The 19,501-nt window shown below is 39.2% G+C and overlaps 1 protein-coding gene across 2 annotated transcripts; it reads left to right on the forward strand.

Annotated features, from left to right (window-relative positions):
• Positions 1-7,286: 7,286 nt before the first annotated feature.
• Positions 7,287-19,184, forward strand: LCBK2 (Diacylglycerol kinase family protein). Of its 2 annotated transcripts, none has more exons than XR_016427273.1 (12): positions 7,287-7,482; positions 7,574-7,650; positions 10,389-10,442; positions 10,570-10,629; positions 17,103-17,180; positions 17,350-17,396; positions 17,493-17,533; positions 18,088-18,172; positions 18,269-18,387; positions 18,467-18,589; positions 18,662-18,762; positions 18,892-19,184. XR_016427273.1 is itself a non-coding variant. In XM_089985069.1 (12 exons), the coding sequence occupies exons 1-12, from the start codon at positions 7,335-7,337 to the stop codon at positions 19,019-19,021; spliced, it is 1,059 nt and encodes a 352-aa protein (XP_089841195.1). In that variant the 5' UTR covers positions 7,287-7,334; the 3' UTR covers positions 19,022-19,184. The 2 variants fall into 2 exon arrangements, 1 of the variants encoding a protein (XP_089841195.1); XM_089985069.1 differs by having other exon boundaries at positions 18,269-18,383.
• Positions 19,185-19,501: the final 317 nt, after the last annotated feature.

The following is a 19,501-nucleotide window of genomic DNA, read 5'->3' on the forward strand; positions in this document are numbered from 1 at the left end:
AGAGAGAGTGAGAGGGTTGATGTTCATGGCCTTCTCTAGGGGAGATTTCTTTCTCAGATAATCCTGCAGTGCAGAGACTGGGTCTTAAATAATCATCTTCGGGACACTTAAGTATTTACAACCACTCCTTTTCAAGAATCGTCATTTTTTTTGGCACCAATGAAGGAGAGGGTACTTAAGTCTTTGCAATCGCATCAAACTTCAACGCTAATTAATGCTGACAAACATGGGGATACGAGACACACATGCTTACATACGTGGTGCTCTTTGGGACCCCCGAACATGAGATGTAGCTAACTGCCCTGTTCGGGGGGGGGGGGGGGACATATAACCTGCTTCGTAGTTTTGGTTTCACGTAAAACCTCTCGTACATCTATACCATGAAGGTATGCCTTCATACATAGCATATCTTTTTTACTTTAAACTTGTCTCCACCAAAAGTCTTCACGATGAAACAAGAGTAAACCACTTTCTTGATTTTCGAAGGACACCAACATTCACTCTAGCTTTGAAAGCATGTACGGGAAAACCCTCTTAATCAAGAAGAAAATACCCAAATCAAGATGAGAAAATCAAGAAAAAAAAAGATAAAAAATCCACTAATAATTCATTTTTTCACACAAAAGTAGAAAACCCACAAACATATATAAGCATTGGGGCCTTTTCTACACATTTATAACATAAATCCAATAACTTTTGACCTTTTTTTAGGCTTCAATACAAGATACAGAAATCCATTTTTAATCCAATAACTTTTGACCTTTTTTAGGCTTCAATACAAGATACAGAAATCCATTTTTAATCCAATAACTTTTGACCTTTTTTTAGGATTCAATACAAGATGCAGAAATCTATTTTTAATCACACTAATACCAACTTTTCACATTTCTATTCACCCCTCATGATCCCTTCACATACCAGTCTTTCACATGCCCCATGACATTCATTATACATTAAATAAATTCCATGCCCATGCTCTCTACAAATAATTAAGTAAATGTCAACTTTATCCCTAAAAATCTCTACACTAAGCAATATGAACTCCTCAAACACATTACTAAAAGATAAAATTGATCTTTGACCAAGACCCAAGCACAGACTACAATTCAAGGCTCCATGGGTTTTAAACTAGCCACGCCTGCCAACTTGGTTATGCCATTATGAACGGTTTATTTAAATTCTAAACGCACCAAAAGCTAATAAAGTCATCCAACTGAATATCCACACCCAAAGTGAATAAAATCATCTAACAGATTATACTGTAAGCACACTACACCCTCTCTATCCCCAATTGGTTGAGCACGCAATTGCCGTGACTACATTTACATGCATGGACGCAATTCTCTCTTCTCTATCACCTGATTGCATGCATGGTTTGGTTCCAAAAACACACTTAGAATGTTGGTGGGCAGGTTTCCCTTGGTGCTTTTATATATGAGTGTGTGTGCCCCTCTTTGTCCAATATGGTTGTCACGGTAGCCATGAGAAAAATGGGACACCTCAACCATGCTTGAGTGTGTCTCTTTTTCTGTCTAAGCGTGGTGGCATGCAACGCCTTTAGACCCACCAACTTTGGTTTTGGTGGACCTTTTGGTGGCCTTGGAAGAGGCTTTGGGTTCGGCAGTGGCCCCTGGGGTGGTGGCGGATCCGGTAATGGTGGTGGATGGGGCAATGGGAATGGTGGTGGTGGAGGCGGTGGCTGTCATGGTGGTGGTGGTGATGGTGGTGGCTACAGCCCTGGTTATGGTCCCGGCTACGTTGACCCTCCCTATGGTGGTGGTAGTGGAAGTGGTCAAGGCAATGATTATGAACCGGGATACGATGACCCTCCCTATGATGGTGATGGGCGTGGTGGTCGAGACAGTGGTTATGGTCCTGGTTACAGCCCTCCTTATGACGGTGATCCTGGTTACGGCCCTCCCTATGATGGTGGACGTAGTCGAGGTGGTTACAGTTACTACCCTCTCTATGGTGGTGGTGGTGATGGTGGTGGCGGTGGTTGTGATTGTCGTAAGGGGTGGTAGTGGTTGGGACTCGCCTATCACAACCGATCGAGCCAGCAGGCGAGGGCATGACTAAAAGAAGGCACAAAGGCTAGTGGCAGTCAATAACTTTATATCCTGTTAAACGCTTATGACTCTTTTAACTTGTACCTATCAGATCTTACCTTTCATTTCACAAAATGAAAAGAAAAACTATGTGACCTTATATATCTACTTATTTTTCCAGTAAATGAACGTCTATGAGAGAGAGAGAGAGTCAAGCATCGTAGCATTATAATGATTACAATTTCGACAAATGAAATAGCAGGAATTTCCACCAGCATTGATGCTATTATAAAACAAAGAAAATTTGGCTGATTTTTTCATCAACAAAGGACTAAATATAATTCTTAATCATATCAATTATATGAAAATAAGAAAAAATCAAGCAGCCTATTATAATTTACCATATTTTTTTCATAATTAATTGAACTAAACTCTTCCTCGATAAGTAGAAGTCTTACTACAGAGGTGGTATATATCCCATGTGGTAAGCGGGGTCATGTGCCAAGATGAAGGCCATGAATCCCTCTGTCACGTTGGGCTTAAGAAATATCTGGTAGGGGTCTAGCCAGCTTGGCAGTTGGGGTTTGATTCCTGCTGGTATTAATGCCCCTTGCACAGGCCGAAGCAAGTATAAGCCCTGGGGTCAGGGGTACTGGCCTTGTGGCCTGAGAACTCGTCCTGCCTCTGATTGCAAAACTGATTGGGCAGCCTAGCGTTTGATATTGCAGCAAGTCCCAGCCCACACTATAACAACCTGCTTGTTCATCTCCAAGTGGAAAGCTCAGAGATTCAGGTTGTTTCTCAATGCTTAAATACTTTCACATAGGTTCGATCAAGGGCGTAGCTAGGGGGGGGCAGGACTGGGCTGCCTCCCGAAACAGTTAATTTTTTTTGTTTTTTTTTAAAAGCCTAGTCCTAGCCCAGCCCTGACTGCAGCAAATAGTTTGATTTGTCCATATGAAATAGATTTTTATTAATAATTGTAGTCATTTTTTATTTTAATCGTAGCCATTTTTTATTTTATCTCAAAAAAAAAATTTCGGGGGCGTTGCCCCCGAACCCCCCAACTATCGCACAAATAAAATTTTTTTGCGACACCCCTGTTTGCCCCCCCCTCACATGAATCCTAGCTACGCCCCTGGGTTCGATGTACATGGGTTCCTAAGGTGTGTAACTATATATCACATAGCTTTAGTCAAGTTGGGAGTGTCTCAGTATCAAAATCTGGAAACATAAACCACCGAACTGGTTTCCCTCCCACATGCTGATTTGTAAATTCTCTTTTTGGAAACATAACTTGAGTTTATTAATCAAAATAAAATACTAATTGCTGATATATATAGGTTAGGAACCAATGGGGGAGGAGGGTTTATGTTTGCATGACCTATGTGCATAATTATATGTGCGAATATAGGTATATGTGATTATATGATTGAATTGTAAGTGTATTTACTCTTAAAGATATGCGTAATTGGTGTATGTATGCATGGATAAGTATAAATAAATGTGTGTATTGTATGTTTGATATATGCAAGAGTGTGCATGAATGATTTACTTGTTGAAATTTAGTAAGCGTCTCTGAAATTTTGTTCAGATATGATGCGTCTCACGCTTTGTTTCTTTTCTCTTTTCAGTTCTGTAAGAATAAGCATACGAATGTTGTGGAACATTGAGACTGATGGACTCAACGGTACTTTTTTAATTTTTTTATGTTTTATGTACAAACTCAAAAAATCATTTTGTGATATTTGAATTGTTATAGTTTGATTCCAACTCTATAACAGGCTCGAGTTTGAGGATGATTTTGAATTAGTTTGAAAAAGTCTTTTGCTATGTTTCAAACAAAAAATTCCTTAATCAAAACAAAGTATTACATGGGGGCTTTGGTTGATTGGTAGGAACAGTGAGTGCACGTCAGCTTGTGTTGGGACATCGTAAGTTCAAATTATATAACCTGTGGGCCAAATTAATCCTCACATATGATTTCCAATGTCACAAATCCCATTCTTGAGAAAATCTTGGCAAAACAAAGGACTGTAAAACATACATAAGATATAAACAAAAATGCATATCATATAAATATTATAAAATAGTTTCCATGGTGTTAATATTGAAAAAAATGCTATATTTTATTTTAATGTATTGCTTTTTTTTGGTATCATATAACCTTTTGAAAATATCTCATTAAAATTTTAAAAGTATTGGGAAAGGTGGATGAATCATCCATCTCTCAAGAGAGAGAGAGAGACCAGATTCGAGCTCACCGCCTTTTGAAAAGTGACAAATTGGTTGGATACACCAAATCTCTAGACATAGCTAGCTGGGTCCGCTTAAGGTGTTCAACTTGAACGAGGTCAATATTTGACGTGCGCCCAAGCCAGTCCTTTTAAATATCGTGAGATTTATAAAAAATCTTGCGATAATATCATGATAAATTGCTTGAAAGTTTAAAACAACAATTTCTCGTGAGATTTTCAAATCGTGATAAACATCGTGATATTTATTGTTTTAGCAGATATTTATTGTAAGATTTTTTTAAATGCATTTTATTTATATTATTGAGAGATATAGAGAGAGAAACAAAGATTTGCATATGGTTTTTATTGATTTAGAGAAAGCATACGATAGAGTACCTAAGAATGTTCTCTGTTGGACAATGATGAAGAAAGGTGTTTCTCTCAAGTACATTAGTATAATTAAAGATATGTACGAAGGAGTGGTAACCAATGTCCGCACTTATGGAGGGGTGACAAACAATTTTCCTATAACAGTTGGGTTACATCAAGGATCTACATTAAGCCCTTTCCTATTTGCTATAGTGATGAATGACCTTACGAAATCAATTCAACAAAATGTGTTGTGGTGTATGTTGTTTGCTGATGATATTGTTTTGATTGATGAGTCTAGAGCTGGGGTTAATGCTAAGTTAAAATTATGGAGACAGACATTGGAAGCAAGATGTTTTACGTTGAGTAAGAGTAAGACAAAATATATGGAATGTCGGTTTAGTAAGCAACACAGTAGTGATGAGAGTGTAGTGAAGCTTGGCGAGCAAGAAATATCGGTGGATGACTGTTTCAAATATTTGGGATCTATCATTCGAAATGATGGAGATGCAAACCACAGGATAAAGGTTGGGTGGATGAAATAGAAAAGTGCATCTGGAGTGATGTGTGATCGTAGAATGCCATTGCGGTTGAAGAAAAAGTTTTATAAGACGACAATTAGGCCTGCTTTATTATATGGTACAGAATGATGGGCGGCCAAGAGACATCATATTCAAAAAATGAGTGTAGCTGAGATGCGTATGCTTCGATGGATGTGTGAAAATACAATAAAAGATAAGATTCAAAACGAGGAGATACATAAGAAGGTAGGCATTGCATCCATTGAAACTAAGATGAGAGAAAATCGTTTACGGTGGTTTGGACATATTCGGTGAAGGCCTAATGATGCTCCAGTTAGAAGGATGGACAAATGGAAAAATATATTAGTCAAAAGAGGTCGAGGTAGGCCTAAGAAGACTTGGATGAAGATGATAGGAAAGAATATGAATGCTTTGAACCTCACCGAGGACATGGCATTGGATAAAAATGATTGGAGGAGAAGGATTCATGTGGAGGACTCAGAATGATTTTCTTTTTTGGTTCATATCGTCGACCCCAATTGTTTTGGGATGAAGGCATAGTTGTTGTATTTTATTTACATTTTTTTATAAAATTTATTTTTTTATATTTTAAATTTTTTTATTGCAAAGATTTTGCCAAAAAAGACGAGACTTATAAAAAAATTTAAAATCTCTTGAGTTTTTGACTTTCGAGATTTTGCCATTTTTAACTTTTGTCACTATGCTTCCAACTAGGGGTGGCACTCGGGTCGGGTTGGCGGGTCGTGTCGGCGGGTTGACGGGTCAGCATACCTCAACACGAACCCGACCTATTTATTAAACGGGTCGGCTGTGGCAAACACAAACCCGACCCATTTATTAAATGGGTAACTCGACACGACACGGTTAACCTGTTTAATAAATGGGTTGGTTAAACGGGTTGGCAGGTTTGGTTCGTATTAGCGGGCGGGTTGGTGGGCAGGTTAGCGGGTGGGTCGGGGTCGGGTAAACAGGTTGGCGGGTCGGGTTCGTGTTAGCGGGTGGGTTGGCGGGCAGGTCGGGTAAACGGGTTGGCGGGCGGGTTGGCTGGTCGGGTAAACGGGTTGGTGGGTCGGGTTCATGTTAGCGGGTGGGTTGGCGGGCAGGTCGGGTAAACGGGTTGGCGGGCGGGTTGGCTGGTCGGGTAAACGGGTTGACCCGCCCGCCTAACCCGTTTATTAAACGGGTCAGCCGGGTTGGCATACCCCTAACACGAACCCGACCTGTTTAATAAACGGGTTGGGCGGGTCAACCCGTTTACGACACAAACCCATTTAAGCCAAACCCGAACCTGCCTAAGAAGCGGGTTGGCGGGTCGGGTCAGATTTTGCCACCCCTACTTCCAACAATGGATATGATACTTTACGTAAGGCAGCCCGCTTACTGTAGGACAACGGTAGGGATTAGTGTGCGAGACCCTGCGATCGACACCATAGCAAAACTAATGTTTTTTGTTTGACGACAGGTCAAAATCGGTTTTACTCGTCCTTTATGTCATCCCTATCTTGATACTTTTTTGGGATTTCATTGATGCAAGTTGTTTCGATATCAACATCATTGATTTAGTGAAGATCCACATTTAAATCCCCCAAATCTAAGTTGTATTTTGGTCTTTTTAAGGCTGACAAATAGGGTTGCAAACAGGTTGAATCCAAGAAAAAGAATTTGCAAAATTAGGTTGACAAACAGGGTTGTAAACAGGTTGAATCCAAGAAAAAGAATTTGCAAAATTTGGCTGTTCTGGATCCAAATTAATCGGTCTCCCCAATGTATTTTGGGAGCCCAAATTCTAAACGGTTTGTCTTTCACAAAACATAAAATGTTATGATTTAAAAAATCATAAATTTTTTTGTCTAGAAATACAATTCAAAGATCGGTTCATATTAAATCGATCATGTTGAATCCATTTATACGGTCAGATTTGATCAAAACCATTTGCATCGTAAGATTAAGATGGGGAGAAACCGAACTGCACCTAAACGGCGGCTACCGTCAACGTGGGGCCCCCTTCGACCTGAGACCGGGCGACGTGCAAGCCACGCCGCTACAGGAAAAAGAGAATTAGGAAGAGGGTAGAGAACCCTTGAGTTTGAGGAGCGCACCGTGAAAGGTAGCGCGGGTGATAGAGTTATTAGGGAGCGATGTGTTCGAGCGCCGCTCTTTCCGTTTCAAACGCGTTCCTGGCGCGGGGAGGGGAGCCCCGGTCCTCCTCCGCCCTCGATCTCAATGAGAGGAGCCGTTCTTCTGCTTCCCCACTTAAGGATTTCGTCTTTGTCGTCAATCCGAAGGGTGACCCTCCCACCCACCCCCCTCTCTCTCTCTCTTTCCTCCCTGTCTCTCTCTAACTTGGTTTTATTCTTGGTTGGTTATTGGCCTTTAGGTGCAAATGGGCGAACTGGAAAAGAATGGAAGAGGTTGCTTCCTTATCTGAAGGACCGTCTGGGAAACCATTGCAACGTAATTACTTCTGCTGCCTTTGTTGATTATAGTTTCGGTGTTCACTTGTTTGTTTGTTTGTTGTCTTTTTATTGTGGGTTTGATTTTTTTAAGAGAAATTTCGTGCTTTGGATATGTTTGCAGTGACCCCAGCCGAGACCCATTTGTGATTTTTGCATGTTTTCGTTCTGGGCATTTCTCAGATTTCTTCCTCTGCACTCATAAGTCGAACTAGTGATCGTTTGTTCCATATGTAACTTCTCAATTTAAGTGAATTGGTGTTTCCTTAAATTAAGTGAATTTGTGCGTTAGCTAGTCTGTGGATGTTTTATGCCAGCCTTGAACTTTATAATCTAGTAATATAAATGGCGAGAGCGCAATATCGGCACTTAGTATAATCGCTATGATGCAGATAAATGGAAAAGGTGGCAATCCATTTCGATTGCAGTTAGCGGAGTTGTATATGTGAACATGTATCCAATAATATCATCAGATTGTTTAGGGATTTCTACGAACTGTAGATAGCTTATTTTGATACGATGTAAGTTGAATGAGTAGTTAAGAAACTCTTGACTTACTCTTCCCAGTGAAAAATAATTGTCAAACTTTATATGCTGCTCCCGTCAGAGGTCATACTGCTATCCTAAAATCTCTACCGATTATTTTCGGTTGATCTGTGGTTTTCAGAACAATGGCATTTATGGGTTAATTTTCAGATAATGCACGTTGTACCCTCTTCTTTTTCTTCCTCTTTTAAGTAAATATCACCGTACAGCATAGTTGCAGCAAAATGGATGAGTGATTTCAGCCAGAGTTTTTTTGTTGGAATATTTTTCTTGCTTGGTCAAGTCAATGTCATGAGACAGGATACTCAAAAAAGTTATCCTGCTAACGAAGTTTCTATTTTTGAGACATGATACCTGCTAATTTATTGCCTCATTTTTTCCAATTTGAAATGAGGAGCACCTCTGAGCCTGAAGATAGGAAATGGCATATCAACTTAAAAAATCAGTCCATGGCTCTTCTCATTCCTTCCCAAGATGACAAAGTTTTCACCATGGGAAAACTAGTTCTTCTATATATTCAATATCACCAGTATAATTGGTATGTGGAGTCTTCCATGTAATCCACAAAACTAAGGTTCCCATATGGTTGGCAAGTAGAAAGTTCACTCTAGATGTGTTGGTTTAGACAACAAAAGGATATAAGTTTTCATCATCCCGATCTGGTATTTTCCATAGCTTGGGAGTCGACATGTCATCAAAACATAGTTAGATATTTTTGTGTCTTGTCACTGAAAAACCTATCTTAAGAAAAAAAAGGTATATCCATTATGACGAGATTTGTGCCTCATCGCCTACATTTTATTTTGTTGTGTGATGTGAAATTTTATGTAGACTATAAGTGAAGCCATCTGATCAGTTTTTTTGTCTCTTACATGCCCAGAAGAAAACAAGATACCTCTATCTGTGACTTTTCCTGTATCTGGTGCATTTATCACTGATTCACTATAGATGTGGCTAGAAATGGATATATCATACGTATCAGAAGCACTTAGAGTGGAAATCCGGCTTCCTAGGAAGCCCTATTCAGAAATAAGAAGCTACCCACTTCCATAATGAGCAGGAAGCAGTTAGAAATCCTAATTTCTCATATTCAATAAGCATGATTTTGAGATTCTTCAAGCAATTCTTTTATGAAAATTATTAGTTTTGTGTACCAAAGAGTACCATCCACATCTTATAATGTTTATTTAGGTTTATTAATACCTAAATCAACATTCTTTGCATAATTTTTTCTTAAAATCTTTAATACCCAGAGATGCAAACTTGCTATTCACAAATATCATTCTGGTCTCAAATTGCATATACAGTTTTTTTTTTGTTGCATGTTTATCTTCAGCTGTTCTTTTAAATAAAGTTAACCAGGGTGTCTTAAAATATCTTATAGACTATAATATTTATGTGTACATTTTTTTCTTACTTTCCTTATTTCACCATAATTTCACACAAAAATCTTATTTTGCTTACCAAAGTTCTCATTGTTTGCTTCCCTCCTGCTTTTTGCTTCTCAAATTCTTTTAATCATAAAATTGTCGCTTCACGTTTCTAATTCCCATAACACTTCCCTTTTTTGCTTCTGGCTCTGGCAACTATGGGTTAGGGGATACCACCTGGAAAGGATTGTGCCATCTAATCTAATTCACACACACACACACACACACACACTTCAATAAACTTGACAACATCTGTGAATTGTGGTCTATTGGTCATATCTTCTAGCAGGGGCAGAGACAGAAATCCAAGTTAAGGTGGGCACACACACACATATACATATCTATAGTAAGAGAGAAAAAGAGAGAGAGAGAGAGAGAAGCCTGTAACAGCGGATGCGGAAAGTGTCCACTGTTATCGGATTGATCTCTGCCGCTGATCCCATGCAGATCAGTGGCACTGATTTTGATTTTTGCATCACAAAGAGAATTAGCGGGCGTCGTGACAGCCGCTAATTCTCTTTTTGTCTGCCCAGCACAAATCGGACACGACCTGAGTTCAATGAGAAGCCCATCCACTGTTACGGGCCTCTCTCTCTCTCTCTCTCTCTCTCTCTCTCTTATGGCGTGCAAATAAGGGCACAGCATCCCAAACCCCCTTATTGGGGATTTCCAGGTCAGGGTGGGCACTTCCCACCCTGGCCAGTATGTAGCTCTGCCCCTGTCTTCTAGGCTTCTCTGACATACTTGTTTTTGCTGCATGCAGATACATGAATCTTTCACTTCAGGTCCTTCACATGCCATAGACATTACTAGAGAGGTGGATCTTGCCCTTCAAATTACATCTTCTGTTATGTTTTTTCTAATATTATTTGTTTTTAAGAGCATGGCATGAATAGGCTATTTACTTCAGCTGTTAATATCAATTCATGGATGGACATTGTCAGGCTATCAAAGAGGGTGTAGATGCTGTAATAGCTGTTGGTGGTGATGGTACTCTACATGAGGTGTGTAGTCAATTTGTTTTCTTGTGATGAAGTTCAAACTTCAAACTCATTGACTTTCTTTGATTTACCAAGTTGGAACTGGTTCCTAGTAACACAGAACTTCTTGAAGTTGCATCTATTGATTTTGTCAGAATTACAAGGGAGAAATGTCAATGATTGCATATTTTGATTGAAGGAGCACATCAATTTGGTTTTGTATTATCTATTGTAATGAAAGTCTGATAAGTTCTGCAATTTAAATATAAATTATTTTTGATGTGATATTATCTCTTTACATGTTTTTCTTGTTTCATCCTCTAGAAAACACAAAATTTGTTTTCTTTTTTCAGAAATGGACGATCAAGTTTGCCTGACAATCCAATATATTCCAGTCACATGATAAGCAGCCTGCAAAATAATGTGGTCTGATCAATTCAGACAACATTTTAATTCCTTCTGATAATTATAACAATTTTTGGGTTGATATCCTCTCCATCTTGCATGACTCATAAATAATGGATGATTTTTGAGTTCTTTTCATGCTTCTCGAAGGGTTCAAATGATCCAATGTAATATTCGTATGAATCCCCTGTTTTTGTTTGTATCATCGCCTAATGCACATACATCTATATTTGCTATATCCACTCTTAAGTGTTTTTTATAAAGCTACTGTGAAAGTGCGCTAGTTTTCTTTTTTTGAGATACTCTCTTAGGAAGGGAGAGGCGAAAAGGGTGTAAATTTTCCTTCTTGTTCCTGTATTGAGAAAGAGAAGAGAAAGAGAGAGGGAGAGATCGACTGCGGCTGTCACGATTTCGGTAAAAAAAATCGTGACCTAAACATGTATTTAAGTTTACATTACACTATGGGTCGGGTCTGGTATATCCCGACCCGATAACTAAATACATGATCTTTACATACATGGACGGTGACATGGATCGGGTCGGATCCTGCACCTTTTTCACCCCCCCTCAAGTTGATCATGGTTTTGGACCATGAACAACTTGCTTTTAAGCATCCAAAAGCGATCCTTGGTTAACCCTTTGGTAAATATGTCTGCAACCTGTCTTTCAGTACTGACAAACTCAGGTTCAATCTCTTTTTCTTCAACCTTCTGTCTCACAAAGTGTTGGTCGATCTCAATGTGCTTGGCACGACTGTGATGTACTGGATTGAATGACTTATTGATAGCACTTTGATTGTCACAAAGCAAGGTAGTGTGGGAGATCTTTTCTCCTACTTCAGTTAGAAGATGCCTGATCCATGTGACTTCGGCTGTGGCAGCAACCATGGATCTATATTCAGCCTCAGTGCTTGATCTAGCGATAGCTTTTTGTTTTCTACTTCTCCAAGAGACTAAATTTCTTCCAATGAAGGCACAATATCCTGATGTAGATCTTCTTTCTTTCTGCCCAGTCTGCATCACAATATACAGTAATTTCGTGCTCGTTTTGGCCATGGGACTGTGGTAAATATATCAATCCATCCCCAATAGTCCCTTTCAGATATCTAAGGATCCTCTTGACCACTTCCATATGTCCAGTACGTGGCGCATGCATAAATTGAGACACTTGATTGACTGAATAAACAATATCAGGTCTAGTGAATGTGAGGTATTGTAACATTCCTATTATGCTGCGATACCTGGTGGGGTCATCACACAGATCTCCATCATGAGCGCTAAGTTTTTGATGAAGTACACTCGAAGTTCCTAGAGGTTTGCAGTCTTTCATGCCTGCCTTGCTGAGAACATCTACGGTGTACTTGTGTTGAGTGAGTGTCAATCCATGAGCCTGGTTGTCAACTTCTACACCAAGGAAATAGCGTAGAACTCCAAGGTCTTTCATTTTGAACCTTTGACCTAATAAGTCTTTTATTTCTTGGATGTGGTCCGCAGAGTTTCCTGTGATGATAATATCATCGACATAAATTAATAATAGAGTGGTCACAGACTGACTTTTAAAGATAAATAATGAGTGGTCCAGCATGGAACATGAAAATCCATGTTTCTGAATCTCTGATGAGAAGCTATCAAACCAAGAGCGAGATGCTTGCTTCAGGCCGTAGATGGCTCTTTTTAACCTGCATACATGGGTTTTACAATTTTGTTCTTGATATCCAGGGGGTTGTTCCATGTATACCTCCTCCTTCAAATCCCCATGTAAGAATGCATTTTTTACATCCAGCTGACTCAACTTCCATCCATGTTCAACAACCAGGGAAATGATAATTCGAATTGTTCCCATTCTTACAACTGGACTAAAAGTCTCATCATAGTCTTGCCCTGCTTCTTGAGTGAATCCTTTTGTTACAAGCCTTGCTTTATATCGTTCAATGGTTCCATCTGGCTTGTACTTGATTTTGTAGACCCATTTGCATCCGACAACATTTTTGTCAGGTGGTCTGGGAACAACTTCCCATGTTCCACATTCATGCAAGGCTTGCATTTCATCATTCATGACTTCTACCCATTTCATAGAAGCTGCTGCCTGATAATACATGATGGGCTCTTCATCCTTATTGATGGCAGTTAAAAACAGTTGAAAATCCAAGGAGAAGTTGTTATAACTAACCCACCTGCCAATAGGATGCCGTATGCGGTTTGATTTTCTGACTGCGAGGGTATGAGGAGTAGGATTGGCGACTGAGACATGATCTAAATGGCTTGATGTTGTCGGTCTCTGTCTGGAATAGACAATGCCTTTGTATCTGCCCGGTACTTCCTCTGCATTCTGTGACCTCGACGTCCCAGTGTTCTCAAATACCTCTTCTTCTTGTTGCACGCAATCTGAGGAACATGTTTCATTGGAGCCAACAAAAAGTTCTGAGCTTAGCCAAGGATAGTAAATTTCAGTTGACATATTCGTTGTGTCAGCTCCGTGATCAAAATTTTGTTCATCAAAGACAACATTTCTTGAGGTTCTGATACGTTTGTTGGTGGGATCATAACACCTATATCCTTTGTAGTCATCTGCATATCCCACAAATCTGCACTTTTGGGCTTTGTCTTGAAACTTGTTTCTCAGGGACTGATCGATATGCACATAGCAAACACATCCAAAAACACGCAGATCATAATAACTAGGATAAGTTCCAAAAAGACAGTGATAAGGAAACTTATTTTCCAGAATAACCATAGGCAGTCTGTTTATCACATGCACGGCAGAATGGAAAGCTTTTGTCCATAAGTTGATGGGAAGATTGCTGTCATGAAGCATACTCATGGCACTTTCAACGATATGCCTGTGTTTTCGTTCAACAATTCCATTTTGTTGAGGGGTGTGAGGACAGGACACCCTTCTTCCTATTCTGTTACTTTGAAGAAAAGAGATAAAATCACGGGATGAGAATTCCCCACCTCCATCACATTGGAAAAATTGAATGGACTCAGGAAATTGATTTTTGACAAGGGAAAGAAAATTTTGAAACAAAGAGAAGACTTCCGACTTATTTTTTATGAAATATATCCAAGTGTATCGAATATAGCTATCAACAAAGATTAGATAGTATTTGCTCTCAGATCCAGAGGCAACTGGGGCGGGTTCTCATACATCAGAACAGATTATCTCAAAGGGTTTTGAAGCTCTCTTATTAATGGAATGAAAAGGCAATACATGACTCTTGCAAGAAAGACAACTGGAACATTTGTGATTGTTCTCATCCCTATTTAGACTTTCTTTTGGAATGAGATTATTAGATACAAGTTTCTCAATGAAATGACCCCCACAATGTCCTAATCGACTATGCCATAAGAATGACTTATTACATTCAGAAATATTAAAAACATTAGCAGAAGAAGATGAACACGACTCTAATGAAGGCTCTGAATTCAGTTGGACAGGGCGGACAACATGACAAGGAGCTTCTTCAAAAACATACATATTGCCTCGTCTCTTTCCTTCAGCGAATGTTTCCCTCGTGCGAAGGTCCTTGACCTGCACAGAGAAGGGAGTGAATTCAACTGAAGCATTATTATCATCAATAAGTTTGGAAACCGAGACAATATTTTTCTTAATGTCAGGAGCATGAAGAACGTCAGAAAAAGTAAGAGTGGAATGTGACATGGGAATGACAGTTTTTCCAACATGAGAAACAGGATGGTGGGATCCATCTCCAGTGACAATCTTACTTTTTCCAAAATAAGGAATGGGATTAGAAATCTTACCTGCATCACCTGTTACATGAGTCGCTGCCCCTGAGTTGACAAACCAGGTGCCTTCATCGCTCTGCTTCAATTTCAACTCTGACAAGGCAGATATCAGCAGATCTTTAATCTCTCCACTGCTTGAGAACTTCCTTTTGTTTTCTGTCTGTGGACCCTTTCCTTTATTCTTTGGATTATGCTAACAATTCGCCTTGATATGCCCCTTTTTGTTACAAAGGAAGCAGGTAGGAATGGATCTTGACCCCTGCGCATGAGCTAACATATTTGGAGTGGGAAGCAAACCACGCCCTCCGTGTCCACTTCGCCCTTGTCCTCCTCGTCCGCGTCCTCTACCATAAGACACCCCTGTGGCAAAAACTTCCTGAGAATTTGTGTGAACGTGAAATTCCTCAGAGAACCCTTTCAGAGTCATCTCATACTGAATTAATTTTGCTCGCAACTCATCAAAGGTAGGAAGGGCAGGGAGACACAATAGGGAAGTGACGATCATGTTGTAGTCGGATCCCAATCCACTTAGAGTCTGTTGTACCATATCGTTGTCACTCATCGCGCATCCTATAACTGCAAGTTGGTCTGTGATAGTCTTCATCTTGTTCAGATATTCCATGATGGTCATGGAATCTTTTCTCAACATCTGGAATTCCCTCTTGAGAAAAACCATTCTCGCCTGCGAAACTTGTGAATATGTTTGAACCAATTTTCCCAAAGTTGCAGAGCAGTACAATTGTCGGGAATGACAACAAGGACCTCTTGGGACAAGGTGGAAGTGATGTATGCAACCACTGATTGATCTTTCCTTTCTCAGTTGAGGTACTCAACATTCTTGACATACACAATTGAACTTACTCCTTTGTCGTCTTTTTCTTCTCTCGTAACAAATTCGAGTGGGACGGGAGTGGTTCCATCAAGGTGACCTAAGAGACCTTGACTCCTTATAAAAGGAATGATTTGTCTCTTCCAAATCAAGAAGTTTGAGGTAGTTAACTTTTCAGAAACGAGTTGAGTGAGAAAACTTGAGAAAAGATTGAATGAAGATCCATGAAAAAGGAGTTTTAACAAGAAAGGGAACCTCTTTTTTTTTGGAGTATTCACAGAGTGCTCAGTCTGCAGTCAGAGAGGTTTGCTGATCGCCTATTTTTTTTTTTTAGATTTTAGAATCCCAGATTATATGTCAACTGGGGGGTATGCAGGAAAAGAGATTTGAATAAAGAGAGAAGATTCACGTGAAGAAGATTCACGTGAAACAGAAACAAAAACAGGAGATTAAAAAAAAATTGAAAAAAGGAGATTTAAAAAAAAAGAGATTCACGTGTCCCAGATTTTATGTTGCAAGTCTGCAAGTCTGCCCAAAATAAAGAAGGGATACACAATAAAAGAGATTTGAATAAAGAAAGAATATTCACGTGAAATTCACGACCTTTTGATGTACAACGTTCACGTGAATCAAGATTCACGTGAATCCTGCGTGAACAAATTAGGGATTCACGTGAGATGTGAATCCACTAAAGGAAGAAATGAAAAAGGTGGGAAAACAGAAAGGGAAAACGAGAGGTGGAGATTGAAATCGTGGTAGAGAAAAAAAATCTGAAGGAAATGAAGGAAAGAATAGGCGAAACCTCAAACCTTGATTTGTGGGAAAACAGAAAGGGAAAACGAGAGGTGGAGATTGAAATCGTGGTAAAGAAAAAAAATCTGAAGGAAATGAAGGAAAGAATAGGCGAAACCTCAAACCTTGATTTGCCGCACCTTCGGAATCCACTTCAACCCTTAGCTGGATCTTGGCTCTGATACCATGTAAATTTTCCTTCTTGTTCCTGTATTAAGAAAGAGAAGAGAAAGAGAGAGGGAGAGATCGACTGCGGCTGTCACGATTTCGGTAAAAAAAATTGTGACCTAAACATGTATTTAAGTTTACATTACACTATGGGTCGGGTCTGGTATATCCAGACCCGATAACTAAATACATGATCTTTACATACATGGACGGTGACATGGATCGGGTCGGATCCTGCACCTTTTTCAAAGGGAAGGTAGATGACCATTCATAAATACTTTTCTTGGACATAGATTGAGGTCAGATTTTGTGTTTCTGGCAACATAGATTGAGGTCAGATTTTGTGTTTCTGGCAACATAGATTGAGGTAAGACTTTATGGTTCACTTCGATGCTGGCAAAATTGCTTCAGCATCCAAGCTGCCATTATGGCCTGGCAAATATATACCATAACATTATCTTCCTCAGAAATTTCCAGATAGCATCAGATTTCTGCAGTAGGCAATTATTATTCTTGCAGATGGATTTGACACATGATGGATTCTTGTCTTATCTTAGGTTGTGAATGGATTCTTTTGGGATGGAAGGCCTGTGGTTGCTGAAGTTCAGAGTGTGAAAAACACAACTGCCATTGGGGTAGGTAATCTTATGTTCTCTTTGTCCATGATATTTATAGATCATTTTGCAAGTTCATTTACTGCAGTATGTATGCCTTACAATTCTTACCATAATTGCCTCTGATCTATTCAAGTTTATAGTTTCATAATAAATAAAAACATGATGATGATGTTTTCCCTTCTTGCAGTTGATTCCACTAGGAACTGGATCCGATTTTGCAAGAACAGTTGGTTGGTCAGTTTCTCAGTTGTATTTTGTGGATTTATTTTGTTAGAAGTCTCTCTGTTAAAATGGGTTCTACTCTTTTATCATGCTGTTTCATTTTATCAGGAGCAATGATCCTTGTAAAGCCATTGATTGCATTGCTAAAGGTTCTCTCTTGTTCCTTCTCTTTCACAGAAAAGTGCATGTCTGCATTTCACATTACAATGGCTTCTTGAATTGCAGCTATTTTGTATTTTCTTCATGGTCTATATTGTATATTAGTAACAATAGGCTGCTCCGGGAGCACCTACTCCCACTTATTAGAAGCTTTATATTTTTTAAAAATTTTGAGTTTTTAGTTGTCAAAACCTATAGAATGATCTACATGAATTTTTTAGTATTAAACAAGTTTTGGATCATGTGATTGTGGCATACATGTAGGTTTTCTAAGATCTTCAAAATTCAATGTTTCACAATGAAGTAAAATTTCATGACTTAAAAAATCATATTCTTATGTCCAAAATACATGACCCAAAGCATGATTCCTATCAAATAAACTATGCGAAATACACCCATAAGGTCTGATTGAGAAGATGCCACGTACACCTATGATTCCTATTAGGTGGGTATAGTTGCTTCTGGAGCGCTGTAGCATTACTCATTATATATTTGGTTCTTCTGTCCTTTTAATATAATGAGCTGAACGATGAAATTCTTGCAGGACTGAAGAAGCATATAGATATTGGTGTAACTAGTGGAACAAGTTCTGAAAACCACTACTTCGTAAACGTTTCCGATATTCATTTGTAAGATGTCATTGGCTGTATTTAGGCTTAACGTTGCTGAAATTTACTTGGCCACGTTAAATGTTAACATCAGATACTTTTTGTGGAAGCCTGCAGAAGTGCAAAGGCGGGCTATTATTCTTCCATTTTCAAAAAGTTTGGCAATTTATGTTATGTTTTTGGTGCTTTGAGAGCTTTTGTTGGGCACAAGAATCGTGATCTGAGGATAAGGGTTGGTAATATGTCAGATAGTATTGTCAGTTTCTGTGTTTTTGTTAATTCCTTGGTTTAGGCTGTAACTTCTGTGCGTTATAGATTGATGCAGGAGAATGGGAAGTAGTTCCTAAAGTAACAGCCCTCTGCATAGGAAATGCCAAATTCTTCGGTGCTGGTATGATGATAACCCCAAATGCAGATATTCATAGCGGAAGCTTTGAGGTGATATTTCATATATTCTTTGATGTTGCAATGAGGTGCCTCTCAGCCTCACATATGCCAATTGCATGTCAGGTTGTAATCCTTCAAGACTTTAAGTGGTACGACTTCATTTTTAAGATGCACAAGCTATACAGAGGGACACACCTTGCATTGAAAAATGTGCAGTCAAGAAGGTTTTTTCCTCCCCTCTCTGTTTTGCAGTTGTGTGCTTTTATTGTTAACCTAGGCTCTTTTACATCTGCCGTCTGAATCTTGTTATTTTTAATGTACAATTTGCATTCACATCCATGTTTTCCTTGCAGTGTGCACTCTATAGAAGTTGAGGAAGTAGAAGGTGGAGATCAAATCTACGTTAATGCTGATGGAGAACATTTGGGTTTTCTTCCTAGAAAGTTTTGTGTCATCCCTGCTGCTATTGAGATGTTTTGCTAATTTTACTTGCGCCTGTTCATCGCGCATGTGTTCTTCATGTTCCAGTTGATCGTTTTGCAGAAAAGAAATAGGAACTGATTCTGTTTTGATGTTTACATTATATTTCGGTTTAAACCTATTTTGCAACAAAATCCTTGAGTAAAAGACCAACCTCATAATTTATGCACATGCAAACTTGCACGTTTATGGGCGTGGTAAATTTCAGCTTGAAAGAGCTTAGTGAAGGTGCACATATATGCTACACTTGCTTTGGTTTGATTTAACCAGTGTTGTTTACATTGGCGAGTTTAGTTTGTCCTTCGTGGGAAATGTAATCATGTTCCAAATATATCAAATCCTTTTTCCTTTTTTTTTGGATGAGACCATATATATCAAATATCAATCCTGGCCACCATCAATTGCTGAAGGCGATGATACCAAGGTTGAAGGCGCCCTTCTTTTCATTTAGGCTCTTTTTGGTAGCTGTTGTTGGGACCGGTG

This window comes from Nuphar pumila, chromosome 13 (assembly GCF_984573655.1).
Source record: "Nuphar pumila chromosome 13, dmNupPumi1.hap1.1, whole genome shotgun sequence".
Taxonomy (NCBI): Eukaryota; Viridiplantae; Streptophyta; class Magnoliopsida; order Nymphaeales; family Nymphaeaceae; genus Nuphar; species Nuphar pumila.

Coding starts and splice junctions, on each gene's coding strand:
- LCBK2 (XM_089985069.1), top strand. CDS start 7,335: ATGTGTTCGAGCGCCGCTCTTTCCGTTTCAAACGCGTTCCTGGCGCGG. Junction 10,630..17,102: donor GTGATGGTACTCTACATGAG/GTGTGTAGTCAA, acceptor GTCTTATCTTAG/GTTGTGAATGGATTCTTTTG. Junction 18,173..18,268: donor AACGTTTCCGATATTCATTT/GTAAGATGTCAT, acceptor GGAAGCCTGCAG/AAGTGCAAAGGCGGGCTATT.